This window comes from Canis lupus, chromosome 7 (genome assembly GCF_048164855.1).
Source record: "Canis lupus baileyi chromosome 7, mCanLup2.hap1, whole genome shotgun sequence".
NCBI lineage: Eukaryota > Metazoa > Chordata > Mammalia > Carnivora > Canidae > Canis > Canis lupus.
Window position 1 is genome coordinate 66,261,847 of NC_132844.1, and position 27,635 is coordinate 66,289,481.

The following is a 27,635-nucleotide window of genomic DNA, read 5'->3' on the forward strand; positions in this document are numbered from 1 at the left end:
GCTAAGTGGCCAAGACATGGCTCCACAGGGGTGATGCAGTCAGCTCAGAGATCAGACTTAGAGGGGAAAAGGAAGACCAGTTGGGCATGGATTTCATTTGGAATCACCTTGAGGTAGAGATGACAAAAGCCAGAAGAGTTGCACTATGGTCTACAGGCCACAGAATCCAGTCCCATCTAACTTGGTCCCTATTTTCTAGTAATGTACTTCTGACTTAATACCTGCATGTCACTGCAATGGGCACCAGATCAGGAGATGCTGGAAAAGTAAAAGAAGGAAGAATAAAGAGCAATAGCTTCCAGGTCTCTCTCTGAGAATTCCAGTCACCAAGAGGTCCTACCTTGTTCGGGGCTCATGGGGACTCACCTAAGTCAGTGTTGTGGCTGGAGAGAAGCTGACGGAACTTTTCTAGGCGGGTTTTCTCCCGGACAGTCATTGGGGGCGCTCCAGAAGCATTCTGGTCTGAGATGCGGGCAACCAGGGGGATGATGGGTCGGAGAGGGAGTGACTGCTGTTTGTGGAGTGGGTTCCTCAGGCATGTATCACCTGCAATAGTGAAAAAGAGTACAGGCAGCGTGTAGAGCACAGACTCAGAGGAGCCCTACGCTGGCTGTTTAGTACTGGCCTCTCTGCCTGAACAGCATCTGTGCCGCTGGCGGGCTGCCCAAAGGTGCCCGCTGAGGGGCAGCCCGGGGACGCAAAGCCAGCTGCGCTCCACACATCTACCCAGAGGAAGGGCTGCATTTTTATCACATCCTACGAAGCTACCTTACATGCTAACAGAGACTCGATGCCGTAGCAACTTTGAGAGCTTTTTTGGCAACTCCGGATTGCCAAAAAAAATCAAGTCTTTTCTTTCTACCCCAACTTAGAATGTTCTCTCATGCCTAATATTGAGTGTGGGAGCAGCAGAGTCGAAGGCAGTGTTTGCCTTCTCTTTCATCACAGAGCACATAGGAAATGATGACACAGGAAAGCACGTGTAATAAAAACAGGTGGCTGCTTGCCTGAAAGCCCAGGCCCCAAGCAGCTGTCCCAAAGACTGAGAGAGTCAAAAGCCATGGCAAATTCTAACCTGTTCTTGGCCCATCCATGTGCCCTGCACACCAGATGAGAAGTTCTGACCCAAGACAATTCTGTTTTGGGAGGCTAAAGTTCCTCTGTGCTCCCACATTTCCCACCAAGATGAACCAGCTTTTAATTCTGTAAGGGTAGGACTGAAATAACAGGAACACAGACTCAAGCAGAACCAGATGTCTGGTTCTAGACATTTCTAACCTAGATAGTAGGCAGGAGAGATGAGTGGTGCAGCACTGACCTTATTGAGTTCTTACTGTGTATGAGACACCATGCTGGTCATATTTACATAGGATCTCTCATTTGATTCTTACAACATATAGTAGTGATTTAGTGCTCCTCTATGGATAAAGAAACTATAGCTCAGAGAGGTTAACAGTGATTGACTAGTGAGACCTGAGAAGCCATCTTGCATCTGTCTGCCTCCAAAACCCTTATTTGTTTTACCACCCCAAAGAAAACTTAGTTTTAAATTCTGACTGTCCTTCCATGACTGTTTCATATCCTTCAACTGTCTGGTCCTTAAGAAGGAGTCCCCACAAGAATTAAATGATGAACACGCCACAGCCCCCACAACTAGAAGGTTTACAGAAATGACTGCCACAGGGAACTTGGCTAGGGGGAGGCCCAGTGTCACATGGGGCCTAGAACATGTGCACTGCACACCACACAGCTGAGAGCATGTGCCCCTCTGATAACACAGATTAACAGATGATGCTCACAGAAAGGAGCCTCACAGAGGGAATGCTCTGGACCGTCCTGGCTGCACACGAGCAGCACCTCCATTAGGGACTGTGGTGGGGGCCATCCTCACACTTGGCCCCTTGGAGGCCCTCTGTCACAGCACACAGACACTTCCAAGAGCCTATAGCCATGGTCACTGGGTCGGTCAACACCCAACACCCATGTGGGCATGGCTCCCAAGGCTCAGCCTGGGTCCCAAGTCAGTGATGGAAAGTGGCTGTGGAATAATTTTAAAGGCCTTATGGCCTGATTTCATGACGACGTGTTTATTCTGAAACTGTGGACGTGGTTCCCTTAGAACCCAAGTCAGGGCACACTCCAGGGCTCTGACGTTCCTCTACTTCCTCTTCACCCTTTACCAATCAGCTGTTCTAACTTTCACTGGAAAGATGACACTTCCTTCTCCAGCTCAGAATTACTGGCTTCCATAAAACCCCTTAGGGCAACATTATATACAGCAATGGATGTTCAAAAGAGCACACTGACAGCCCCCAAACATCTACTAAAACCACCATCACCCTAACCAGAAGCAATAGAAGGGATGTCTCTTCCCACCCCACCCCAACCCGATGGGCACGGAGCTGTGACACAGAGCCATCAAAGTGGGAGGAGCAAATACAGCCTATGACCCATTAGGTCACTGATGTAACATCAGGCTTGAGCTTGCACATTTATCACAAAATGAAAGATCTGAGTGGTGCCCTAAAGAAAAACTGTTTATTTAAAAGGCACTCTGCTGAAAAGGCTGAGGCTATGGAGGGGAGCAAGACGGACTTACTGGAATTTCTGGACAGCTGAGCATCACTGCTGGACTTTATGACCTTGTAGCTGGCAGGAACATCAGATGTTGTTGACTGGGAGCGTTCTGGTTTCACCCTCAGCTTGCTGTGGTTTTCTAGGACTTGGGCTGCAGTTGCCAGAGCAACTTTTGAGTTTAGAGTTTGGAAAGAAGGGGAGGAAAAGTCCTCTTCCTCATCATCACCAATGTCCCAAGCATCACTGGTATTCCGGGCAAACTCATGGAAACTGGAGGCCTTCTTATTCTTCAAAGGAACTGCGTTGACTTTGGACCGTTCTTTGATGAAGCTTTAAGAAAGGAGACCTCGTTACCAAGGAATGATCTGCCCCATCTGACCACCTTCACTAGCTTAATTGTAACAGTATGACAAACTACCCTAATACACAGTCTTTACCTTTTTCAAACAAAAAAACCCCACTTGTATCCATTCCTCATCTAGATGCATCTGGACCAGCACCATGCTGCAGAGACAGTTGTAGCCAAGACAGCAATGCTCACCAAATACCCTATATGCTCCTCTACAGTTCCCAGCCCCCCACAATTAGTTGAGGTCAGATGACTAGTCCAGCCAATGGGCAGAGGAGAGAAGTCAGGTAATCACTCCCAAGCCAAAGCAGGTAAGAACAGGTATGAGTTCTCTCTATAAGCTTTCTTCTACCCTGATAACTGGCACCTCCTTCAGCTGGGAAACAGAGTAGCTGCGTGGAGCCGGGCCTGCCCCCTACCTCCTCTCAACTCCACTCTGAACACTAGCGTGAGCAAGGAATAAACCTTTGTTTTGTCAATCCACTGAGACTCCAGAGTTAACCTCTTATGACAACAGAACCTAAACTATTCCTTAGAGTAGAACATAAACCACAGGCAGAACCAGAGAGAATTTTAGGTAGTCTGTATGCAGCATTAAACATTGAGTTCCAGAATGAATGTGTTGTTCCTTCTTCGTTCAGCTAAAGTCCTTCTGCTAGCCTAGAGGAGACAGTCTCAGTTCGGTGCTGCTCAGTCTTTAAGACTATTTTTTAACAAAGAGAGACTAGACTCAGGATCAACACATTTGCAAGCAACATCAGCTGGCTTAGAATTTTATTAATAAGATTATTCTGTTTTTCACTGTGTTTACTTTTAAGGTTACTTTCTATTTTTGGCAAATGATAATCGGCTTTTCTACTTCTAATTTATAGAAGTGATAAGGTTTACTTTAAAATATAAATCTGGGGATCCCTGGGTGGCGCAGCAGTTTAGCGCCTGCCTTTGGCCCAGGGCGCGATCCTGGAGACCCGGGATCGAATCCCACGTCGGGCTCCCGGTGCATGGAGCCTGCTTCTCCCTCTGCCTATGTCTCTGCCTCTCTCTCTCTCTCTGTGTGACTATCATAAAGAAATAAAAATTAAAAATAAATAAATAAATAAAAAATAAAATATAAATCTGGGGGCAGCCCCGGTGGCTCAGCGGTTTAGCACCACCTTCAGCCCAGGGCATGGTCCTGGAGACCCGGGATCAAGTCCCACGTCCGGCTCCTGCGAGGAGCCTGCGTCTCCCTCTGCCTGTGTCTCTGCCTCTCTCTCTCTCCTTCTCTCTCTCTCTGTGTCTCTATGAATAGATAAATAAAATCTTTTAAAAAATAATAAAATAAAATATAAATCTGGGGCACCTTGCTGGCTCAGTCAGTAGAGTGTGTGACTCTTGATCTCAGGATTGTGAGTTCAAGCCCCATGTTAGGTATAGCAATTATTTAAAAATAAAATCCTTAAAGAAATAAAAATATAAATCTAATTGAGTTTTTAAGAAAGTTTATTTGGGGGCACCTGGGTGGCTCAGTGGTTGAGCACCTGCCTTTGGCTAAGGTCGTGATCCTGGGGTCCTAGGATCAAGTCCCACCATTGGGCTCCCCACAGAGAGCCTGCTTCTCTCTCTGTCTCTGCCTCTCTCTGTACCTCTCATGAAAAAATAAGTAAAATCTTTAAAAAAATAAAGCATTTGGTAAAATAATAGTACAGACTTTGGCAACAAAACAAAACAACCTATAAAGACGGTACATGACTAAAGCTTGGGAAATACCAGATTAAAACACTGAGTAGGGATCCCTGGGTGGCGCAGCGGTTTGGCGCCTGCCTTTGGCCCAGGGCGCGATCCTGGAGACCAGGGATCGAATCCCACGTCGGGCTCCCGGTGCATGGAGCCTGCTTCTCCCTCTGCCTATGTTTCTGCCTCTCTTTCTCTCTCTGTGACTATCATAAATAAATAAAACTTAAAAAAAAAAAAAAAACACTGAGTAAAAAAACAAAAAACAAGCAAACAAACAAAAAAAAACACTGAGTAAAGAGAGCCTAGTTCTTTTTAAAAAAAAAAAAAAAGATTTATTTTTATTTATTTATGATAGACATAGAGAGAGAAAGAGAGAGACAGAGAGGGGCAGAGACACAGGCAGAGATAGAAGCAGGCTCCATGCAGGGAGCCCGATGTGGGACTCGATCCCGGGACTCCAGGATCGCGCCCTGGGCCAAAGGCAGGCGCGAAACCGCTGAGCCACCCAGGGATCCCCAAGAGAGCCTAGTTCTAAGAGTCATGTAGACCATTCCTACTTTCCTGACCTTTTCCTCTTTATGTCTCCTCATCAATGTCTGCGGCTCTTATTCTGGATCCAGGGGACTATGTGGTTGGGACATTTCTTCTTCTTTTAAAAGATGTATTTATTTTAGAGAAAGAAAGAAAGCATGCATGTGCACATGTGGGAGGGGCAGAGGGAGAGAGAATCTTAAGCAGATTCCACGCTAACCCAGAGCCCGACTCGGGGCTCCATTTCACAGCCCTGATATCAGGACCTAAAAGCAAGAGCTGGATGCTGGTTGGGACATTTCTAACTCAGTCTCGTCTCGAACCTCAAACCTTATATAAATTTACACCTGGGGACTGGAATGCACTGGAGTAAAGACAACTTTAAATGCCCGTTTCCTCCAGCAACGTCCAATGACTCTAGAGGAGAAACAAGGCTCTGCCAGAAGAGCAGAAGTTCCCCCATTTCTAGGAGCTGTTTCTTCCTCTTGGGCAGAGGTAAGAGATAAGGTAATCATTCTCATTTCCCAAGAGGAGTCCAATGCTGATTCCAAAAGATAATTGTTATTAACATTGATGAAGACAGTCTGATAATTCATTCACCAGAATGTCCCTACTATTAGCATCAGAAAAGGAGTAAGATTTTACTGAGACATTACTTTCAAACACTGGTCTCATGGAGAGTAAAGGAAGAAAAGATATCACACAAAACACAGGAGAGGAAACTAGATTTCAAGATGTAGCAATTCAAATGTGATGGAAACAAAATACCATGTTCCACCAGCTAAGTTGACAAAGATCTAAAGAGTGTTCTCTTCAGTGCTAACCAGGGTGCACTGGGGCCGTCTAACACTGCAGGTGAGGGTGTGTACTGTACAGCCTTCTGGAAAACAAGGTGGCAACATACATACCATATAAAACTGTTCATTGGGATGCCTGGGTGGCTCAGTGGTTGAGCGTCTGCCTTTGGCCCTGGGTGTGATCCCTGGGTCCTGGGATCGAGTCCCACATTGGGCTCCCCTGCATGAAGCCTGCTTCTCCTCCCTTTGCCTAGGTCTCTGACTCTCTGTCTCTCATAGATAGATAGATAGATAGATAGATAGATAGATAGATAACTGTTCATAATCTCTGACCCTAACAAAATAACCAGAGGGTCAAGGAGGATCTAAGGCAGTTTATCATGGGGTTTCTTATTTTTGTTAAAAACTGAAAACAACATAAACATCCAGAAATTGGAAATGATGAAATAAATTACAGTTCAGCCATCACACAAAATGCTATAATGCCACTGAAAAGCACATTTTACAGGCTACTTAATATCACTAGAAAATTATCTCAATAAAGTGAGAACTGGAACCAAAAGATATATTTTTATAATCTTGGTATTAAAAAAAAGTTTATGCATAGAAAAGATCAGAAAGAAAATACATCAAAATGTTAACAGTGCTTATCACTAGGCTATGGAATTATAGGTAGTATTTGATTTCATTTTTTTATTTCATTTTTATAGGTCTCTGAATTATTCGTGTTTTCTACAGTGAGCATATTATTTTTATTAATCAGAGGATAAGGTTGTTGGCTTTCAGCAGTCCCCAAAGTAAGATTACTTCTAAACTTACTGAACGAACAATCAGAAATGAACAAGAGCTCAAATTAAAGAAAATAAAACTGGGGCATGTTAAATTTTAACAATAAAACTGTGAATATCTGCTATCAAAAATCTATTAATGAGCCAGAAAAGGCAAATTACTCCTCTGTGGACCTGGTGAGGCTGCATGTTCTGGATGCCCACTATGCTCACTGCTCCTTTGCTGAGGGGGGTGTAGGACCCACTGCCTGCAGTACATACCTCAGAAGGCCCATTGTCAAGAACAAGTAGGCAGATGTATTAGAATAATGTCGCCAATAAAATTTTGCATAAGGGTCCATGGTCACAGTTATTGTTGTTTTCCTTTTTGGAAGCTATGTGACCTCAAACTTGCATATGATGAACTCAACACAGTGATATGAAGTGCTTTGGGTTAACGAAGGTTAACTACTGTTTTTTCTGGTTGATGTTTCCTAAATACTCTTTCTTTTTAAATTTTACTTATTTTTTTAGAGAGAGAGAGCATGCACATGTGCCTGGGCGGGGCGGGGGGTAGGGGTAGGTTGGGGGAGAGGCAGAGAGAAGCTCAAGCAGACTCCCTTCTGAGTACAGAGCCAGCCACAGGGCTCGATCCCACAACCCTGAGATCATGACCTGAAATCATGATCTATGCCTCTCTCTCTCTCTCTCTCTAGGTCTCTCATGAATAAATAAATAAAATCTTAAAAAAAAAAAAAAACACACAGCTCTGTCCTCAGGAAAGAGGCCTTCATGAAGAAAGGGATTGGTACCACCTAGAGGGATAGGATTCTGAGGACAGAAAATTGGTGAGAACCACTCACAGAACAAAAGAGGCATGTCAGAGTGAAAAGGTACTTGTGGGTTGCCACCGAGAAAAAGCAGAAAATCTACAGACCAGCAATAATGCTGGGAAAGTTTAAAGCTGAAGCATTTCCATGTTTATTAATCCTATCCACTCCAGAAGGGATAATAGACATTTATACATACATGTGTAAGTTAACATGTATTGGTTACTTATAGGGTGCCAGGTTCTGTGCTGATATATACACCCATTTCTGATTAATGCTCATTCATAAGGCTATGAGATAGTATTATAACAATTATTATTATTTCCATTTGCAGATAAGGAAACTGAGGATTACTGAGGTTATGAGCAGGTAGCAAAGTCTGGGCTCAAATCTAAGTCTACCTGATCTGAGAGCCTACATACACTCTTTTTAACTAATCTACCTAGCAAAAGAGGTCTAATAAGATCTATGGCTTTGGAGGAGGAGTTGCTAAGCAAACTGAGCACATAACACCACAGCTTTAATTTCCCCAAGTGTGCATAGCTGAGAGCCCCAACGCTTTCACCTTGTAGCAATCACTTCCTGTCTATGCAGAACAGGAGTGTATGTCGGTGGCCAGAATGGGAAGAAGCCACATCCAGGAATATGGTCCTTGGAAGAAAAGTCTCTCTCTTCCCTTTTGACATCAGAAGTCATCATAAAAAAACCAATCCAGGTAATCCTAGCTGGGGGTTCTCTGGTTTATAGGCTGCCTCATTTTAACATGGTCCCAACTAATTTATAACCAATCTAAGGAACCCTAACACAGTGTGGCTTCAAGTTTACCCAAGATTGTTTAGACAGATCTATATCAAACTTACAGCCCAGCTGGCTTCTCACAGATACCTTCATCATGCCTCCTTACAACTGAATGCCAAATTATTGTTTAAAAAGCACTTTTGAGGGCACCTGGCTGACTCAGTCAGTGGAGCATCTGACTCTTGATCTCAGGGTTGTAAGCTCAAGTGCCATGTTGGGTGTAGACATTACACAAAAATAAAATCTAAAAAAAAATTAAAAATTAAAAGCACTTTCACAGAGACCTCATTTAATCATAGCAACAGGGCAGCCCTGGTGGCTCAGCAGTTTAGCGCCTGCCTTTGGCACGGGGTGTGATCCTGGAGGCCCTGAATTGAGTCCCATGTCGGGCTCCCTGCGCATGGGGCCTGCTTCTCCCTCTGCCTGTGTCTCTCCCTCTCTCTCTTTCTCTCTGTGTCTCTCATGAATAAATAAATAAAATTAAAATAAAATCATCACAACTCTGACATGAGTCTTATTATTTCTATTTTATGGATGAGGAAACTAAGGCTCAGAGAGGTCAAGTAATTTGCCCAAGATCATAGAACTAGAAAGTGAAAAAAGAGAGATTCAAGTAGTGCACATGACCCTAAAACTCACAAAAATGTAATAAATGGCATATCTGAGAGAAAGTTGTTTGGTGAATGGTAACTTGTTAAATGGGAACACAAACCCCAAAGGATATATTGAATAAGAGCAGCTCTGGGTTCTACTGGTTAGGAAACAATGGTTCAACCACTCTGTAATTTGATGGATACTACACCATTTTACTGATAGGGCTGCTCACTTAACAGAAACAGCACATGCATATATTTAGAAAAATAATATCTGACACTGGTAAGGGGTGTGAAGCAAGTGAGGGTTTTCAGTAATGTTAAAATAAACCCAGTCATCTTGATAACTAGTGTGGCTTCCTGTGAATTAGCTTTGTAACTGGAAACTAGGACCTATCATACTCTGGTATCAATTCAGAAAGCAAAATTTAAAAGCTTGTCATACCATCGAGTGACCAATGAGGCCACTCTGCAGTAGGACTAGTTTTATCTAAGCTGTAAATATTATTACAGGCAATATTATCACTAATGGTAATAATTTGGCAAATTGAAGTTGCTATATACAGAGAGGGAACGGTGTACTCTGCTCATGCAGTTTAGATGATTAAAGACCCTGTGTAAAGGCTTCTGCTGTGATGGGGATTAACCATACAGTAATTTTTTTTTTTTAACCATACAGTAATTAATGGCAGTTTGAAGGGGAATGGTAATCATGTAGCGGAGAAAGTAATAAAAATGTCCCAACAAAGGTACTAAAATAAGGGTAATAAATGTTTTATAGTAACAATCTGGAATTGTAAAATGGTCCGGTGCAGACCCGAGATGTTGTCTCATGTTGCAGAGTACTAATAACAGACCGCCATGTGCATGGCAAGGGGAAGCAATTTATTCAGTGACAATTATATTCCTCCCAAATCGCAGAGCTAAGTGATTACTTCTACTGAGAGTATGATCGCAACTCTGCTGAATGGTCAGTGAAAATACTTGTGCTTTTATGTAACTAATAAGTAGGAAAACAAAAGTGTTGAAAATGTGTCTTGGCAGCTTGGAATACGGCAATATTTCTCAAGACCTGTCCTCAAACACAATCAGGGAAAACTCACTCAGTAACTGATACAGACAAGGTATGGTGACTCTGACACAAACATAAAAAGGACAGTACACTCTGCTGCCTTATGTATGAGCGGATGGACTGATTTCTAGGTTAGCCATGTATTTATCAAAGGCCATTATAAAATATGTCAGAATGGATCTACCACCAATCAACAAATCCTTGCTGTGAACAGGACTGGCTACAAGGCACAGAAGACTCCACTATGATGCTTAAATTAAAAAGACCATGATGTCAAGGCACCGGGCAGGGGTTTCTTCTGCAGGTCTCTTGGCTATTCCCTCTAGTTACAAGGTAGCTGCTACAGCTTCCAGCATCTCATTTCCACATTACCACATTCAAAAGCAGGAAACTTGGGAGGAGACACAAAGAGGCTCTCTTCACAAAATGATCTCTCTGGTGGAACAAGAAAATCTTTCCAAGTACCCTCCTTCAGAAGACTTTCTTTTGCATCTCACTGGCCAGACTCAATGCGATAAGCCCACAGTAGGCCACTGGGATGACCAAGAAGTTTTTAAAAGGCTGAAACTAATATGGATGCCTGCTCTAAGTACATTTCACCTGCTCAGTAGCTAAATAAAATTATGGCTCTTGGGCAAGAGGAAGCAGGCGGCAGGGAAGAATGTTGAGTAGTGCCTGCTCCCCTGGCCAACTGACCAGATAGTCTATCACTGGTAAAATGAGAAAACAGGATTCATTCTATTTAATGGAAATGTCAAAAAGAACATATTCCGCCGCTAAGAAGAGCAAGGTACAAGCTAAGAAGCACTGAAGTAAAGCCCATGATTTCACTCCTTCATTCCATAAATGTTTACTTAATGCCTACTGGTTGTCACATGCTGTTCTAGGTGCTAAGCGCATAGTGGTGAATAAAACAAAGTCCCTTCCCTCAAAGAACTTATACTCTAGTGGTTTCTGATTTAAAAACTGCATTACAGGGCAGCCCGGGTGGCTCAGTGGTTTAGCGCTGCCTTCGGCCCAGGACGTGGTCCTGGAGACCCAGGATCAAGTCCCACGTCGGGCTTCCAGCATGGAGCCTGCTGCTCCCTCTGCCTGTGTCTCTGCCTCTCTCACTGTCTCTCATGAATAAATAAATAAAATTAAAAAATAAAAATAAAAGAATAAAAACTGCATTACAGAAAAGAACAGCAGTCACGCTTCCATAGTAATTCAGAAGACTGTACCTTGCCACATACTGGCCAAATTGCAAAACAATGAGTAGAGGGGTGCCTGGCCAAATTGCAAAACAATGAGCCTGGGTGGCTCAGTCGGTTAAGTATCTGCCTCCAGCTCAGGTCATGATTCCAGGGTCCTGGGATTGAGCCCCACATTGGGCTCCCTGCTCAGCCTCTCCCTCGGCCTCTCCCCACCCAGTCGTGTTCTCTCTCTCTCTCTCAAATAAATAAATAAAATCTTAAAAAAAAAAAATGAGTTGAGAGAATTACAGAAAGTTCACCACAAAATCAGTTAACTAGGCAGCCCGGGTGGCTCAGCAGTTTGGTGCCACCTTCAGTCCAGGGTGTGATCCTGGGGACCTGGGATCGGGTCCCACATCAGGCTTCCTGCATGGAGCCTGCTCTTCCCTCTGCCTATGTCTCTGCCTCTCTCTCTCTCTGTCTCTCATAAATAAATAAATAAATAAAATCTTAAAAAAAAAATCCGCTAACTTATTTTCAAATATTAAAATACTGATAATGTACATCTGACAGAGCATTTCTGTAGGTATTCAAAATACTTTAATATACATTATCTTTACTCCTCCTTGACTGTGAAGGGAGAAGGGGTAGAAATTATTATGCAGGTCCCAGAAGGATGAGAACCTAAGTCTTTACCTCTCAAATCATTCAGCTTTCACTACAAACTACAGCTTTCTTAGAAATAAGTCTCTAAAATTAGCATGTCCAGAGGTAGAGGCCAAAGTTCTTAGAAAATCTGAAAAGACAACCCATCTCCTCATTTAAGTCATTGTGGCTGAATGATGGCCCATGAGAGAAAGGAGTGGTAAAGTGATAATTAGGGGTATGAAGATACACCCACCCATCTTAGATTTACCAAGGTTTCTATTGTATTTGAAAATAATTTATTAGAATTTTAACCTCCAAGGAGCTTTTTTAACTCTACTGTATGGCTGGGTTTCTTTCAGGGTGTTAGAGAAAAAGAGGACCTGAAGAATGCCAGCCCTACAGTTATATTCTGTTTGCCTTAGTTCTCATAACATAAGTGAGGAAAAGGTGGCAGACCTCTATATATATTCAGAAGCAATGAACCCCAGAAACCAGAAGAAAGTCATCAATCATCCAATCTGGGGACCATATTTAATCAACACCAAACCCTGCATATACCAGCTTCCAATGTAGGAAAACAAAATCTGATGTGAGTTAACTTCCCACTTAGTAACAGACTCTTTAGAGGTAGGAAGATTGCTTATCTTCTGATCAAAAACAGAGCAAGGGACAAGGTAGAAAAGATCAAAGAGGAAACTGTCATTTCAACAAAGTAGGGAAAAGTTTAGAAATTTTAGAAGAGGTACATGCATGAATTGAAAAATATCGTGACTTACTTTTTGGTGAGCCGAGGGTCCAGAGGAGGGTGTTGTGCTCCATACACAGGCTGGATGCTGAAAGCAAGAAAAAAGAAAGAAGCAAGCTATCAGGAGTGATAAACATGTTGAGTAAGTACCATCTGCATCATAAAATTGGAAGGGACTTTGAGAAACAGGTTACCTCCAAGAACAACTACATCCAAGCCAAAGGACAGCAACTTGCTCTTTAAAAATAAAAAAGTCTCAGGCAGCCCGGGTGGCTCAACGCCACCTTCAGCCCAGGGCCTGATCCTGGAGACCCCGGATTGAGTCCCATGTCGGGCTCCCTGCATGGAGCCTGCTTCTCCCTCTGCCTGTGTCTCTGCCTCTCTCTCTCTCTCTCTCATGAGTAAATTAAAAAAAAAAAAAAATCTTAAAAAAAAATTAAAAAGTCTCTCTTTAAAAAAAAACTGGGGTGGGGGGGGCAGCACCTGGGTGGCTTAGTCGGTAAAGCAGTAAAGCGTGACACTCTTGCATCTCAGGATCATGAATTCGAGCCCCACGTTGGGTGCACAGATTGCTTAAATATATAAACTTTAAAAAATAATAAGTAAAGAAATAAAGCCTCTGAAGATGTTCATCTTCCATTGGGGCTTCAGTGCCTTACATACCTACTTGTCTGTTGGAAGTCCTATCTGTAAAGAAGACAGTATGGAAAGATAACAGGCTTTGGCGCTAGAGAGAGCATAGTTTCTGGCATTCATCACCTCTGTAAACTTGCACTAAATTACTTGACTACTACGAACCCATTTTCTCAACTGTAAAATGGGAGCATCACCAACTCCTAAAGAATCACTTGGGCTAAAAGATAGTGAAACGACACTAGATATCAAGGGAAGGATGACCCAGGTGACTCTTACTCTGAGCTGGTGCAGGTATAAAGTCCTACAACCCACTTCCAAAAAGTGTGGCCATATCCAGGAAGAACGAAATACACCTGCCCTAAGGCCAAGTATTTTCATTCTCAAATCTATATCTTAAGAGAAATACATAGATATGTGTGTCAGGAGGCATATATAAAACTATTTATAGCATTATAGGTATTGTTAGCCAGAAACTAGAAATAACCCAAGTGTCCAACAGAAAATAAACTGTAATATGCTCATATAATAGATTATAGGGCAACATAAACATATGAAGTAGGGCTATAAGTAATATACGCATGAATCTTCCAAATGTCATGTTGAGCAAAACAAGCAAAAAAATAAGAGTAAATAGTGTATGATTCTACTTAAATGCACTTCAAAAACAGGCAAAAAGCATTTATATCATTTAGGGATGCATCCATCGTAGTAACATCACAAAGCAAAGAGTAATAACATAAAAGGATATAGTTATTTTTGAGAGAAGGAGAGAAGTGTGATTGAGAACAGACACAAGGGGGCTTCTGGGGTGCTCACCTCATGATTATTCATCAAGTTATATCTCACAGCTGTTTCATGTAATAGGTCACAATAAAAAAAAGTGACCAGAGAATAACTACATATCCAGACAAACTGTTGTTCAAATACAAAGGTGACAGAAAAACATGTTGCAACATGTAAGAAGTCAGGAAATACGATTTCCTTGACTCTTTCCTGAAGAAACTACTAGAAGAAAAACTTCAATGAACAATGAGCTAAATGGAGAAACTATAGCAAAAGAACTGGTGCAGGGCATTTAATGGGTTTAGTCTGAAGACTAACTCTTAAATTTGAGGCTTTATGGTTAGAGAAGGAAATGTGAAAACTATGTAATTGGCAAAGGTTAAAATGGGACAGAGGACAGAATGAATAAGTATGCTATTTCCTCATCTTTTGCTGACAAGGCTCAAAAGATGCTTAAAGCTGATAGCTGAAGGGAGGTGGGTGGGGGGACATGGTAACTGGGTGATGGGCATAGAGGAGGACACTTGAAGTAATGAGCACTTGGGTGTTCTGTGCAGCTGATGAATCACTGAATTCTACCTCTAAAACAATACACTATGTTAATTAAATTGAATTTAAATTTAAAAAATGTAAGCCAATAGCTCAAGTAACAGAAGTATAAGTATGTTTTAGGATATAAGGCAAAACTGAAAAAAAATAATGTAATTGGACTAACAGCAGATGAGGAAAGGACAGGAAATATAACTACTAATTTCATCATTGATCGTGGTAGGCAGTCAATAGATGTCTCAAGACATATGCTATAAAGTTATACTTACAAATGCAATCACTAGAATAAAAACACAGACTTCCCCAATTATCAGAATATACACATGCACACACACACACCCCTCCCAAAGTATAGTCCTTACGGTGAAAGAGGGGACTGGTTAACTAGGGTATATCAGTTAAAAAGAATGAGGCCATTCTATACCCACTGACATGAAACAAACTCTAAGACATGAACTAAAAAAAGATGCAGAACTGTATGCATAACATGTCACCATTCCGTGAAAAACCTTGAACATAAAACATATCTGCCTACTTATATATGCTTAGAGTATCTCTGAGAGAATACCCAAGACACCAGTAGCAGGAGTTTGGAAGAGGAACTGGAGGAGTGGAGGGCCTGGCAGCAGAGGCTGAGTTTTTACTACAAACTTTTTTGTGCCTTCCTGAATTACTATCATGTGCATGTACTACCTTTTTAAGAAATAAATTAAGCAATCTTAAGAGGGTTGGGAGGTTTAAATGAGACGACGTGTAAAAAGCCCTTTAGCACAATTCCTGGCAGGTAGTAATACCAGCAGGTAATGAGGCAGATTTGCAAACATCAGAATGCTACCTGGCACACACTCGGTGTCCAAGAAATGTTGGCTTTCTTCCTCCCTCCCATTTGATAATTTATTCCTTACCCAACACTTAGAAAGTAGAACAAGTTTACTACCAAGTACTCTGTTTGACATAACAGATGTGATCCTAAAGTTGCTTTTAAACAAAAAATGCAGCCATTTCAATCACTTTTGCATTGATTTCCAGATTCCAGAGAGAATGTTCCTATGACAATCTTTATGGATATAGCCCTGATCTTTTTAGCAATTAAGAATCTCTAACTCCCCAGACTTTTCTAAAAAGTTATTCAGTAATTTGTAAACAAACTATTACATATACTACTACAGAGATATATATAATACAACTCTAACATGTTTATAGAGTCTTGTAGGTAGAGGAAAAGAAGAAAGAAAATAAAACGGATCAAAAGAAGATAGAAAATAAAATGGGTCAAAGAATAATGTGAAAGTCCAGCTTATAGAATGAAGGCTGAAACAAAAATGAAAACACAAACAAAAAACCCCCAAAAGGCATAGATCAATGGGACAGAATAGAAAATCCAGAAATAAATCCACAACAACTATATAGTCAGTTAATCTCTGACAAAGCAGGAATGAATATCCAATGGGAAGACAGTCTCTTCAACAAATGGTGTTGGGAAGACCAGATGACAATGTGCAAAAGAAAGAAACTAGACCACTTTCTTATACCATACACAAAAATAAATTCCAAATGGATTAAATCCTAAATGTCAGACCTGAAACCATAAAAATCCTAGAACAGAACACAGAACTCTTTGACATGAGCCATAGCAACTTCTTTCTAGATAGGTCTCCTGAGGCAAGGGAAACAAAAGCAAAAATACACTATTGGAACTATACTAAAAGGCCTCCTACAGGATGGAAGAAGATATTTGCAAATGACATATCTGATAAAGGGTCAGTATCCAAAATATATAAAGAACTTATAAAACTTAATGTCCCAAAATCAAATAATCCAACTTAAAAATGGTCAGAAGACACACAGAGACATTTCTCCAAAAAAGACTACAGATGGCCAACAGACACATGAAAAGATGTTCAATATCACTTATCAGGGAAATATAAATTAAAACTACAATGAAATATCATGCCTGTCAGAATGGCTAAAATCAACAACACAAGGGGCACCTGGGTGGCTCAGTCAGTTGAGCATCCCATTCTTGGCTTCAGCTTAGGTCGTGATCTCAGGGTCCCAGGATCAAGCCCCACAATTGGGCTCCATGCTCAGTGCTGAGTCTGCTTGAGATTCTGTCCCCCTCTCCCCTTCTGCTCCCCCCAAATTAATAAATAAATCTTTACAAAAATAAAAATAATAAAATAAAATGAAATCAACAATATAATAAACAGGTGTTGACAAGGATATAGAGAAAAAGAAACACTGGTACAACCACTGGAAAAGTTCGTAGGTTCTTCAAAAAGTTAAAAATTGGGGCATGTGTCTGGCTCAGTTGGAAGAGCATGTGACTCTTGATCTTGGGCTTCATGAGTTGAAGCCCCATGTTATAGAGATTACTAAAAACAACAAATAAAAAAATTTAATTAAAAATAGAACCAGCAATCACACTACTAGGTCTTCACCCAAAGCATACGAAAACACTAATTCAAAGGGATACATGCACCCCTATGTTTGTAGCAGCATTATTTACAATAGCCAAGATATGGAAGCAGCCCAAGTGACCACTGGTTGATGAATGGATAAAAATGTGGGCAGCCTGGGTGGCTCAGTGGTTTAGCGCCACCTTCAGCCCAGGGTGTGATCCTGGAGACCCGAGATTGAGTCCCATGCCGGGCTCCCTGCATGGAGCCTGCTTCTCCCTCTGCCTGTGTCTGTGCCTCTCTCTCTCTCTCTGTCTCTCATGAATAAATAAAAGCTTTAAAAAAAAAAGATGTGATATACAGACAATGAAATATTATTTAGCCATAAAAAGAATGAAACCTTGCCATTTGCAACCATACAGCTGGAGCTAGAGAGTATAATGCTATAAGCAAAATAAGTCAGCTCAAGAGAGACAAATACCATATGATTTCACTCATATGCAGAATTTAAGAAACAAAATGAATGAGCAAAGGGGGAAAAAGAGAAAGAGAGACATAAACCAAAAAAGATATTTAATTATAGAGAACTGATGGTTACCAGAGGGGTGGGAGGGGATGAGTTAAACGGATGATGGGGATTAAGGAGTGCATTGATGTGATGAGCACTGGGTGATGTGTGAAATTGCTGAATCACTACACTGTACACCTGAAACTAATACAACACTATGTTAGTTAACTGGAAGTAAAATTAAAACTTTTTAAAAAGGGCCATTGATTTGTGGGGTTTTGTTTTTATTTTTTTTTATTGGAGTTGAATTTGCCAACATATAGCATAATACCCAGTGCTCATCCCATCAAGTGCCCCCCTCAGTGCCCGTCACCTAGTCACCCCAACCTCCTGCCCACCTCCCTTTCCACCACCCCTTGTTCGTTTCCCAGAGTTAGATGTCTCTCATGTAGGGCCATTGATTTGTATTTTAACCTTTGCAAATACTCTAAGATGAGTACACTTGAGTTCTCCAAGTCCACAGGCCTCTTTACAGCAAAATATAAAGATCGATGATAAACTCTGCAGGAAGATTTCAATGGGCTGGTTAGGTTAGGTGAATGGGTAGAAAAATGAAAGGGTCCTTAGACTCTCTCTTTTGAAAGAATTTACCAGCTACCAGTAATCCATGAGAAAAAAAAGCAATCCTAATTGCGGAGACCTAAGAGCCAAAGGCCATTAATTACTATCCAGGAAGGGGGCCTTAAAATCACAGTAGACTGTTTTTTAAATAGGTCAACCCCAACGTGCTAGCACAGCCAGAAAGGCCAAGATAAGCAAGAGATTTTCTCAGCAAAGGTATCAGAACCCAAGTTGAATTTGTTAACACACTTTTGAACTGAACCATGATGTATCTGTACCTGGAACACTTTAATTAATCAGTTTGTTGAATCTCAAAGGGAGAGGCAAGACATTAGAAGAGAAACCAAGATGATCACAGAGACAAGATGAAGACAGACTGGAAGCCTGGTGATTAAGGTGCTCAATTTCCTGGCATTGATAATTCACTTGTCAGCCTGAACCATCCTCCCAAATTCCCAAATCACACTCAATTCTGGAGCAGGCTGGTCTCCATTCTGCATTCCAACACATCTTAGCTACTATATTAGGCTCCTCTCCCATTTAAATATCATATCCAATCTGAAACATTCCCTTCAAGCTCTATACTGCACCCGACCCCACCGTGAGATCTTCCCGGATGCTAGCCCCCAGCACCCACTAACTGTTGCCTTCTCAGATTCCCTAAAATACATAAATTAAGACTTAGAGTGCTTATTACTTACTTATTAAAAGCAATAAGTCATTTTTTTAAAGATTTTATTTATTTATTTATTAGAGACAGACACAGAGAGAGAGAGAGAGAAGCGGAGACACAGGCAGAGGGAGAAGCAGGCTCCATGCAGGGAGCTCGATGTGGGACTCGAGGGTCTCCAGGATCCCGCCCTGGGCTGAAGGCAGTGCTAAACCGCTGAGCCACCCGGGCTGCCTGCAGTAAATCATTTTTAAAAATAAACTTGATTTGGATCATAATATAAGGTACACCTGGGTTGGTGCGCAACTCATATGTACATAAGAAATAAGACATTATGGAGTTCAAACCTCACACACCCCTACTGCCCTCAGAAGATATTTTATTGAATCTAGCATTTTCCCCCTTTTTTGTTTTTATGTTATTTTTCCATATTTGTATCCCTAAACAATATATGATACTGTTTTCCATGTTCTTAAAACTTTATATAAGTGGCACCACACTATACATTTGACTTATTTTGACTAGTAATCACAAATGTTATTTTTTTTTTTTTAAGTAGGCTCCACGCCCAGCACGGAGCCCAATGTGGGGCTTGAATTCACGACCCTGAGATCAAGACCTGAGCTGAGATCAAGAGTCAGATGCTTAACCAACTGAGCTACCCAGGTGCCCCCTATATGCTCCATTAAATATTACTTAACTTCATGGCTGGCTAACTGGTCTCTCCAACACAAAATTTAAAAAAACATATGCTCCAGGGGTTACTGGGTGGCTTAGTTGGTTAAGTGTCCAACTTTTTTTTTTTTTTTTTTTTTGCATAAACTGTCCAACTCTTGATTTTGGCTCAGGTTATGTCAGGGTCGTAAGATGGGGCCCTGCGTTGGGGCATATAGATTAAAGACTGTCTTAAGATTGTCTCTCTCTCTCCCTCTGCCCCTCCCTGCTCCTCGCTACATAAAACATTTGCTCCACACAAGTATAGAAAGCAGTTTACTCACTTTTTCAAACAAAAAGAAAAATGCAGAGAAAAATTATCAAACATCCAGGAACCCATCACTCTGCTTTAACAAATGTTAATACGTGTCACATTTAAGAAAATAAAGCATGAAGGAGACTTCTGATGTCCCAATTGCAGTCCCCAGTCCTCTTCCTCTTTCTTCCCAAGAGATAACCATTATCCTGAAGTGGGTATGAAATCCCTCTCCCAACTGTTTTTATACTTTTACACACATTCACATAAACAACATACAATATTGTTTTGTTTTAAAACTATACACAAAAGATTGCACATAACTTATCTTTCCACATCTTGCTTTTCTCACTCAACAGTGTATTTTCACCCAGCTGCACTTTTTAGGGTTTTTTTTTTTTTTTCTTCTTCTGATTACACAGTAACATATGTGCAGGGGAGAAACCAGAGAGTCAATGATACCCAGCATCGTCACCAGGGGAAGCCAGGGTGCCAAGCAGATTTTCAGCTTCTAGAGAACAGTGGTGATGCCACCTCTTTTTTCTGCAGTCCCCTCACCACCTGGCACAGTGCACCACACCCCACCAGGCACTTCTTAACAATGCTTAGTGAGTTAAGGTGGGAATTCTGCAAACCCCAGGCCTCTGCTTGAGCAGGCTCCTGGCTTGCTAGGCCTCAACACTAGAGGCAAAGCCCGCATCTTGGAGAAATCACACCTCATGTGCAGAGAAATGAATGCCACAGCACATGCCACAACAGAGACAAGAGACCAAAATCCTGGTCAACCTCTGACACTCTCCCTAATAAAACCAAAACTACAGGGTGTGTTGGCATAGCTGGTTTGTACAGTTGCAATAGTGCAAAACACTCAGTAGGAAAAATCAACAAGTGTTTAGAACTGACAAAGGAGTGAAAGCAAATATGGGATCAAACCTATTCATTTGAAAGCCAAGCATGTTGGCAATTGATTTAGGCTCATACACTCACTTGATGGAAGTCTTACAGAGCTGGGGTTCTACACTGCTTCAGTGATAACTTAGTAACTGCTAGTAACTTACTTTACCATTAAAATATTTCCAAGCTAAGAAGAGGTTGTAATATAATGTACCTGCCCAGACAGGCTGGGAGCATAACACTGAATCCATGATCAGATTCATAAATGTTATGGAAAATAACCAAATGACAGAGGTTTTAGTTGAAAATCTACAGGCTCCTAATTTAAGTGATTCGACACTTTTCTCAACTTCATTTAATGCTAAAGAGAGCTCCTTAATTTTAACAATAAACCCTCTTGGGATACCCAGCTGGCTCAGAGGAGCATGTGACTCTTGATCTTGGGGTCCTGAGTTCAAGCCCCACGTTGGGTATAGAGATTAAATAAATAAAACTTTAAAAAATAATAATAAACACTTTTGCTTAAAAAGGAGAAGCCCTTCCCAGGTCTGGAAATCAGAATGTGGGAAATGAGCCAGGCTTTGGCTCACATGTGTCTCTCCCATTCCAGGTCTTATCTACATCTTTTCACTGGAAACGCCCTCACCCCTGGACTGGATGAGGTGCTTTGTCAGGTTTCCTAATCTTAGCAGAGATTGACAAAAGGCAGAAGAAATAGTAGAAAGAGCACTGGACTCAGAGTCAAGATATCTGAAGTTCTGCAATGTGATTTGGGGCAAGTCACTTCCCCTCTTAGGCCTGTTTCCTTACTTACAGTGGCTTTAGGGTCAAATTCTAACATTCTACAACTTCACAACACTCAGACCTTCGTGGGGCCAGCAATTCACTACTTCCAAAAGCACGAGGTAGAAAAGCCCACCTCAGTGGCCCCCATACCATCTACTCCTATCTATCAGGCATAACTGGTGTGAATGGCACAGCAAAGAGAAACATCCACTAATACAAGTTGGAGCTGGTAACTTTAAATTTAGCACTCAGCTTCAGCCTTAGAGGTCACTGAATTCAAAACTCTCATTGCATAGATAAGGAAATTGAGCATGGAGTATTTAAGTACTTTGTCCTAAAACTTAGCTTTTTCTCAGAGTATGTGATATCACAATCTTACCGGACCACCTAAGTCAGAAACCTGGGAATAGCACCTCCTTCTCCCTCACTCCCCAAATCCAAAGGTTTACCAAGTCCTATTGAGAGTCTCAAACTTGACCTCTAATTGCCACTGCCCTAGTCCAAGCCATTATCACTTCTCCTTCTATTGATTGCAGTGGCCACCTAACTATAGTACTCTGATCCCCAGTAGAGGTCAGGGGTGGGTGGTGGCTGGAATGTTTGGAAACGTGTACGTGGGAAAGGTGTTTGTCCCAATAACTGGTGGGTCTTCCTGGCATTTAGTGGGCAAGGACCAAGAATGTTAAATATCCTACCATCCAGTACAGTCCAGATTTAACCCACCCAAAACACCAACCGTCTCCCCCACCCCTAACTGTTGAAAACACTGGTCCAAACCATTTTCCTCAGGGCAGCTGGAGTATTTTTATAAATGCGAATCTGATTGTGCCACAGCCCCCACCAACCTTCTAATGGCATCCCATTGCTCTTGGAGTAATTATCACAATCCTTAACTCAGGCTCTCTTTCCAACATGGAGGCCTGGAAGACTTAGAGTTTGGATTTCATTCTAATTACAAAAGAGAAAAAGGTCTGCAGAGGGGCAGGAAGAGAAGCAGGAACGCCAATTATAAGGCTACAGCAGTAGTCCAGGCAAGAGAGGACTCAGTCTGATCCATGGCAGTAGAGGTGGAAGTGGTGAGGATGGTTTGGATTCAGGGTAGATTATGACCACCCAACAGGACTTGCCTTTGAATTGGTGTGGCAGGAAGGGAAAGAAAAGAATCAAACATTAGGATTTTTGGTCCCAGGAACTTGGTGAATGGTGGGACCGTTAAGTAGATGGAACAAATGGAGGGCAGATGTGGAAATTAAGAGTTCTGTGTGGATGTGTTAAGTGTGAAATGCCTACCAGACAGCCAAGAGGAGAGGCATTCATTGTTCAAGATCCACATGGCAAGTGTTCCCAACACGAGGACTCAGGTTTCTTTCAATTTAATTCACGGCTCTTATCCCAGTGGTTCTCAAAGTGCAGCTCCCAGATTAGCAGTAGCACTATCACTTGGAGACTTCTCAGAAGCTCAACTCCTCAGGTCCCACCTCAGACCTACTGAATCAGAACCTCTGGATATGGAGCTGCCAATCCATGTGTCAACAAGCCCTCCAGGTGACTCAATAAAGTTTGAGGACCACTGCTCACAATCATACTCCTGGCCAATAATGAACACCTTATAGCCATAGCTGCCCTGCATTAGGCTTCTCTGTGTCTCTGTAAACCCTCTGCCTCATTAACAATAGGTGGTGCTCTGCTGTTTTTTTTAACCCAAGACTCAACATGGGCTCCAGACACACCACTGATCAAAGTCTTCGAATTCCAGTTTCAGAAACCAAAGTGAGGGGGAGAAACAAATAAAAAAAAGGAACTACTATAATCCACAACTATCATTTTCATAATAGCTAATATTATTGAGCACCTCCTATGGCAGTATCTCATTAATCCTCCTAACAGCCTTATGGGGGTAGATACTCTGTTCCCATTTTACAGATAAGGAGATTGAGGCACAGAGAGGTTACATAACTTGCCCATAGTCACACAGCTAGAAGGTATCAGAGCTGGGGTTTGAACCCAGGCAGTCAGGCTCCAGAGTCTGCATTCTTTTTTTTGAGACAAAATTAACATGTAACATTGTGTAAGTTTAAAGTGTATAATGTGTTTACCATCTTAACATTAGCTAACACTTCTATCAAGTCACATAATTATCCTTTCTTTTTTGTGGTAAGATTAAGATCCAGTCTCTTAGCAACTTTGAAAGTTATAATACAGTGCTGTTGACTATAATCACTATGCCGTGCATGATATCCCCAGAACTTATTTATCTACCAGTTGAGTTTCCAGAGCCTGCATTCTTAACCACATGGTATATAGTGTCCCCTATCTTTCTAGGCATCTATACAAGAACCATTTGATGTATTAAGCACATGAGGTTCCTATAAATAACAGAGAACTTTAAAAGATGTTTAATTCCATCAACTTACTGTACAACCTAGCAATTCCACTCCTACATACACTCAAAAGAACTGAAAACACACATCCAACAAAAACCTGCACATGAATTTCATAACATTGTTTATAACAGCCAAAAAGTGGAAACTATCCAAATGTCAACAACTGATGAATGGATAAACAAAATCAGATATAGTCATACATGTAATATTTAGACATAAAAAGGAATAAAATATTGAAACGTGCTACAACAAAGGATAAGCCTTGAAAACATTATGCTTAATAAAATAAGCCAATCATAAAAGCTCTTTTCATGTTACTCCATTTATATGAAATGCCCAGAATAGGTAAATCCATACATACAGAAAGATTAGCGGTTGCCAGGGGCTGACGTGAGGGGACGGATACAAGGTTTTTTTTTCTGGGGTGATGAAAATGTATTGAAATTAGTAGTGATGGTTGCACAAAACCATCTATACTTTAAATAAATATACAAAATACCCCCGAATTGTACACTTTAAAAGGGTGTGTTTCTATAGTATGTGAATTATAACTCAATAAAGCTGTTATTTTTTTTAAAAGATGTTTAATTCATTTTAAACTTAGGCTAATTTATTAAATAAAGTTCCTATTTGTTGTCATTAAGGTTGCTAGATCATGATCAAAGAAACTGAAAGTAACTGCCATCACTTTGAATTTTTACCTTTCAAACTGCAGACAAAACTAGTTTCACTTCTAGGTTTCCATGGACCTAGAAACAGTCATCTCTGTCATTTCCCCACCCAGGAGAAAGTTTTTCTTCACAAACATTGACAGAGTGTAAATGCAAAAGTTCTATTCTTGAGCAAATGCCCTAATCTTTTCCTTAAATCAAAGCACTTTCTATCTAAAAAAAACTTTAATTTTCTCCCGTAACCAGAAGATGCTAGGGCTCCCCACTAAAGGACACAGCTGAACAATAGTTCTCTTCAACCAGCAAGGTACTAAAAACTGTTACGAATTGTGGCAACATTTTAATGCCTTAAGATAAATAATGAACATAAATACCTAGTACTGGAATAAGGATTTGAGAAACATTCTCATAAATATTTACTTGCTCTACTAATAACAGCAATCCTCATAACTAGTATTTACCAAGTAACTATAACGTGCTAAATAAACACTATCCTGGGTTCTTTACAAATAGGATGTTTAATTTAGTCCCCACAGTAACCCTAAGGAAAGTAGTTCTATTCCCATTTTATAGGTAAGGAAACTGAGGCTCAGAGATTGAGTAAATCATTTGTCATTGATCACACAGGCAAGAGAGTCCAAATAATAGCACAAGTCTTTCTGAGCTCAAATGTTCTCTCCTTTATTCCTCAATATTCCTCTTCAAAATGAAAAAGGAAGCCAGAAACTTGAAGAAACTAAAAAGACTCCTGATTACAAAAGTAATGCTCTGAAAAAAAAGCTGACTCTTTCCTATAGTCCAAAACAGGAAATATAGAAAACAAATAATTGTTAATAATAACCAGCACTCAATCAGGCACAAAAGACCATGCATGCCATGTCCCACATTTCAAACATTGCTTCCTGATTTAACAGTTTTCCCACTGATTCTGATTACAACCTTAGGATGTCAAAATTTAATGATCTCACCATGGAAAACCCCAGAGAACAGCAGTTGTGAGACTGGAGAGAGCTCACTAGATCAGGAAGGAAAAGGAATCAGTTGGCAGGAAGTGGTGCCTATCTAAAAACATAGAAGTCTTCAGCAGTAATATTAACACTATCATTCCACAGCCCTTTAATCTGAAGCTATTTCTGCATTCCCTTGCATTACTTTAACACTGTTACTAAAAGCTGATTCCCATATGTCTAATAGAATCCTAAGTAAAATAAGACTGCTATATAGTCACCACTGACCCTAATTTCTTTCTATTCAAAACGAAACAACACACACACACACACACACACACACACACACACACAATTCAAAGGATTATCCCTGAATGAAAAGACCTGAATCAATTAAGAAAGGCAGCGTGTGGGGGGTGCAACAAACATGAATTTCATCACCAAGTAGACTATGGCTGGCAGAAATCTTCACGACTGAAATACACATCCCTTATACTTACTTCTTAGGGCTCTGGCCAAAACAAACTGAAACTATAAACCAGATTAATGGATGTACAAATGCTAAGCTCTCAACATACATCAAAAGGGAGGGGGGGAGCAAGTAGCTTTGAAGGTCTGCTTTCCAACTAAACAACTGAAGAATGGAAGAATTTTGTGCATTTGCACAAGAAGAGCTTTACAATGCAGACGGGGGGGGGGAGGCGGGGGAGGGGAGAGGTCACTTGGGGTTGAACAAATCTATAGAAAACGCTAAAGAAATAAGCTAGATTCTTGAGTCACTCTGTAATAATTCCTAATGGGAAGAGGCCAACTCAAAACAAAGTAAGGTCGAGCTTGTGAATTTTCCTCACTTTTCCTGTCCGCCCCCTCCCCCCCGCCCCCAACACGATCCCAAGCTCCCACCAGAACCTTTTGGGAGTCCAAAAGAAAGATTCGTACGTACTGATGTGGGCCAGGCAGCAAGGGAAGGGCCACCCCGAAGCAAACAACCACCTGTGCGTGCTGGAGACCCCCAAGGAGGAGTTCTATTTAAAGTAAGAGGCAGCTCTGGGGATGACCCTCCAAACCCAAGACCGACAGTGGCCATCCACCCAACTCCACTGCCCCCCGCCCAGACTCCGGCCACCTCCCGGCTAAGGGCAGGCTCTCCAGCGCCCTCCGCCCCCAGACCTCGGTCGGCTCCCACACCCAAGCCAGTCCCAAAGCTCGCTGCCCGCTCCTTTGCCCGACAGCTGACCTGCCGCCACCACGCAGTCCCAGCTCCCCCAGTCCAGGCTCCCCAGACCAGCCCTCCGGGGTCGCTGACGCCCCAGGGCCGTGGGCTTTAGGGCTCAGGATCTCCAAGGGTTTGGTCCAATCTCCTCTTCCTTTCGGCGTCCTGGGCTTACCTCCCCGGCAGCTTGGCGCTCCTCTTCCAAAACTGCTTGCTGTTCTCGGCGGCCATTGCTCTGGCCGGGGAAGGCCTTGTAGGCGGGCCAGGGGGGTATCCGGCGAGATACCCCCAGGACCCCGCAATCGGAGGGCCAACCCAGGCCGCTTCCCCGCCGCCGGTCACCCGCTCCCTGCTCCTGGGGGCGCCATCTTGGATGTGGGCACCCCCCCACCCAGCGCCGCTGCCATTGGCGGGCTGCGCAGGCCGTGGTCAGATAGACCAATAGGAAGCCGGGATCCTGCAAGCCACTGAAGCCTAACGGTGACGTCATGGACTGGGCACACAGGTGGACCGGGAAGGCGGAGCTTGGACAAGCAGGGAGGCGGGGCTGAAAGTTCCCTAACCCTAGGAGTGGAAGAAGCAGGTAAAGAAAGGGACCTATGGGAAGGAAGAAAGGGACTGTTTTCTTTGCGGGGGGGCGTGAGGGGGGCGTGAGGGGAGGGATGAGGTTTCTGAGGCTAATATATTTTGGAAAGAGAGAGCATATGTATTTATGTATATAAATCTTTGACCTAAAAATAAGGACCCATGTGTTGGTTGCAGTGTCCAAATCAATGACACTCTGGTTATTATCCTCCCCACATTTCCCCGTTCTGTTTAGAATGAAATTTTTTTTTTTTTTAACCTATGAAGAAGGATCAGTACAGATGCAATAGCCCAGGGTTGCTAACTGTTCAACACGTGAGTAACGGCTGGTTCATAAGGGTCTCCCGCTCCTCTGGTAATTGATCACATTAAAGGTTTGTGTGTTGTGGGTAAAATTCAAATGATTTAATCCCTGTTTCAC

The 27,635-nt window shown here is 42.0% G+C and overlaps 3 protein-coding genes across 12 annotated transcripts in view; 2 read left to right on the plus strand and 1 right to left on the minus strand.

The window, feature by feature from the left end:
- Positions 1-27,029, minus strand: part of TBC1D22B (TBC1 domain family member 22B) — an 82,090-nt gene extending 55,061 nt beyond the window's left edge. For 2 of the 7 annotated variants that reach the window (XR_012034332.1, XM_072833210.1), the window contains exons 1-4: positions 26,805-27,025; positions 12,630-12,686; positions 2,600-2,907; positions 367-546 (exon numbers count right to left, since the gene is read on the minus strand). Coding sequence is in view for 5 of the 7 variants with exons in the window: in XM_072833210.1 (XP_072689311.1) it covers positions 367-546; positions 2,600-2,907; positions 12,630-12,686; positions 26,805-26,860 (601 nt within the window). In the remaining 2 variants the exon portion in view is untranslated. Of the gene's footprint in view, positions 1-366; positions 547-2,599; positions 2,908-12,629; positions 12,687-26,804 lie in introns of all 7 variants that reach the window. The other 5 variants (XR_012034333.1, XM_072833213.1, XM_072833209.1 and 2 more) reach the window with 3 other exon arrangements.
- Positions 26,351-27,635, plus strand: part of TMEM217B (transmembrane protein 217B) — a 48,906-nt gene continuing 47,621 nt past the window's right edge. The window contains exon 1 of one of the 3 annotated variants that reach the window (XM_072833217.1): positions 26,351-26,450. The gene's annotated coding sequence lies outside the window, so the exon portion shown is untranslated. Of the gene's footprint in view, positions 26,451-27,073; positions 27,213-27,635 lie in introns of those variants that run through there. The other 2 variants (XM_072833218.1, XM_072833216.1) reach the window with 2 other exon arrangements.
- TMEM217 (transmembrane protein 217) overlaps positions 27,079-27,635 on the plus strand; it is a 34,149-nt gene continuing 33,592 nt past the window's right edge. Inside the window, exon 1 of one of the 2 annotated variants that reach the window (XM_072833214.1) lies at positions 27,079-27,212. The gene's annotated coding sequence lies outside the window, so the exon portion shown is untranslated. The remainder of the gene's footprint in view (positions 27,213-27,635) is intronic. The other variant, XM_072833215.1, reaches the window with a different exon arrangement.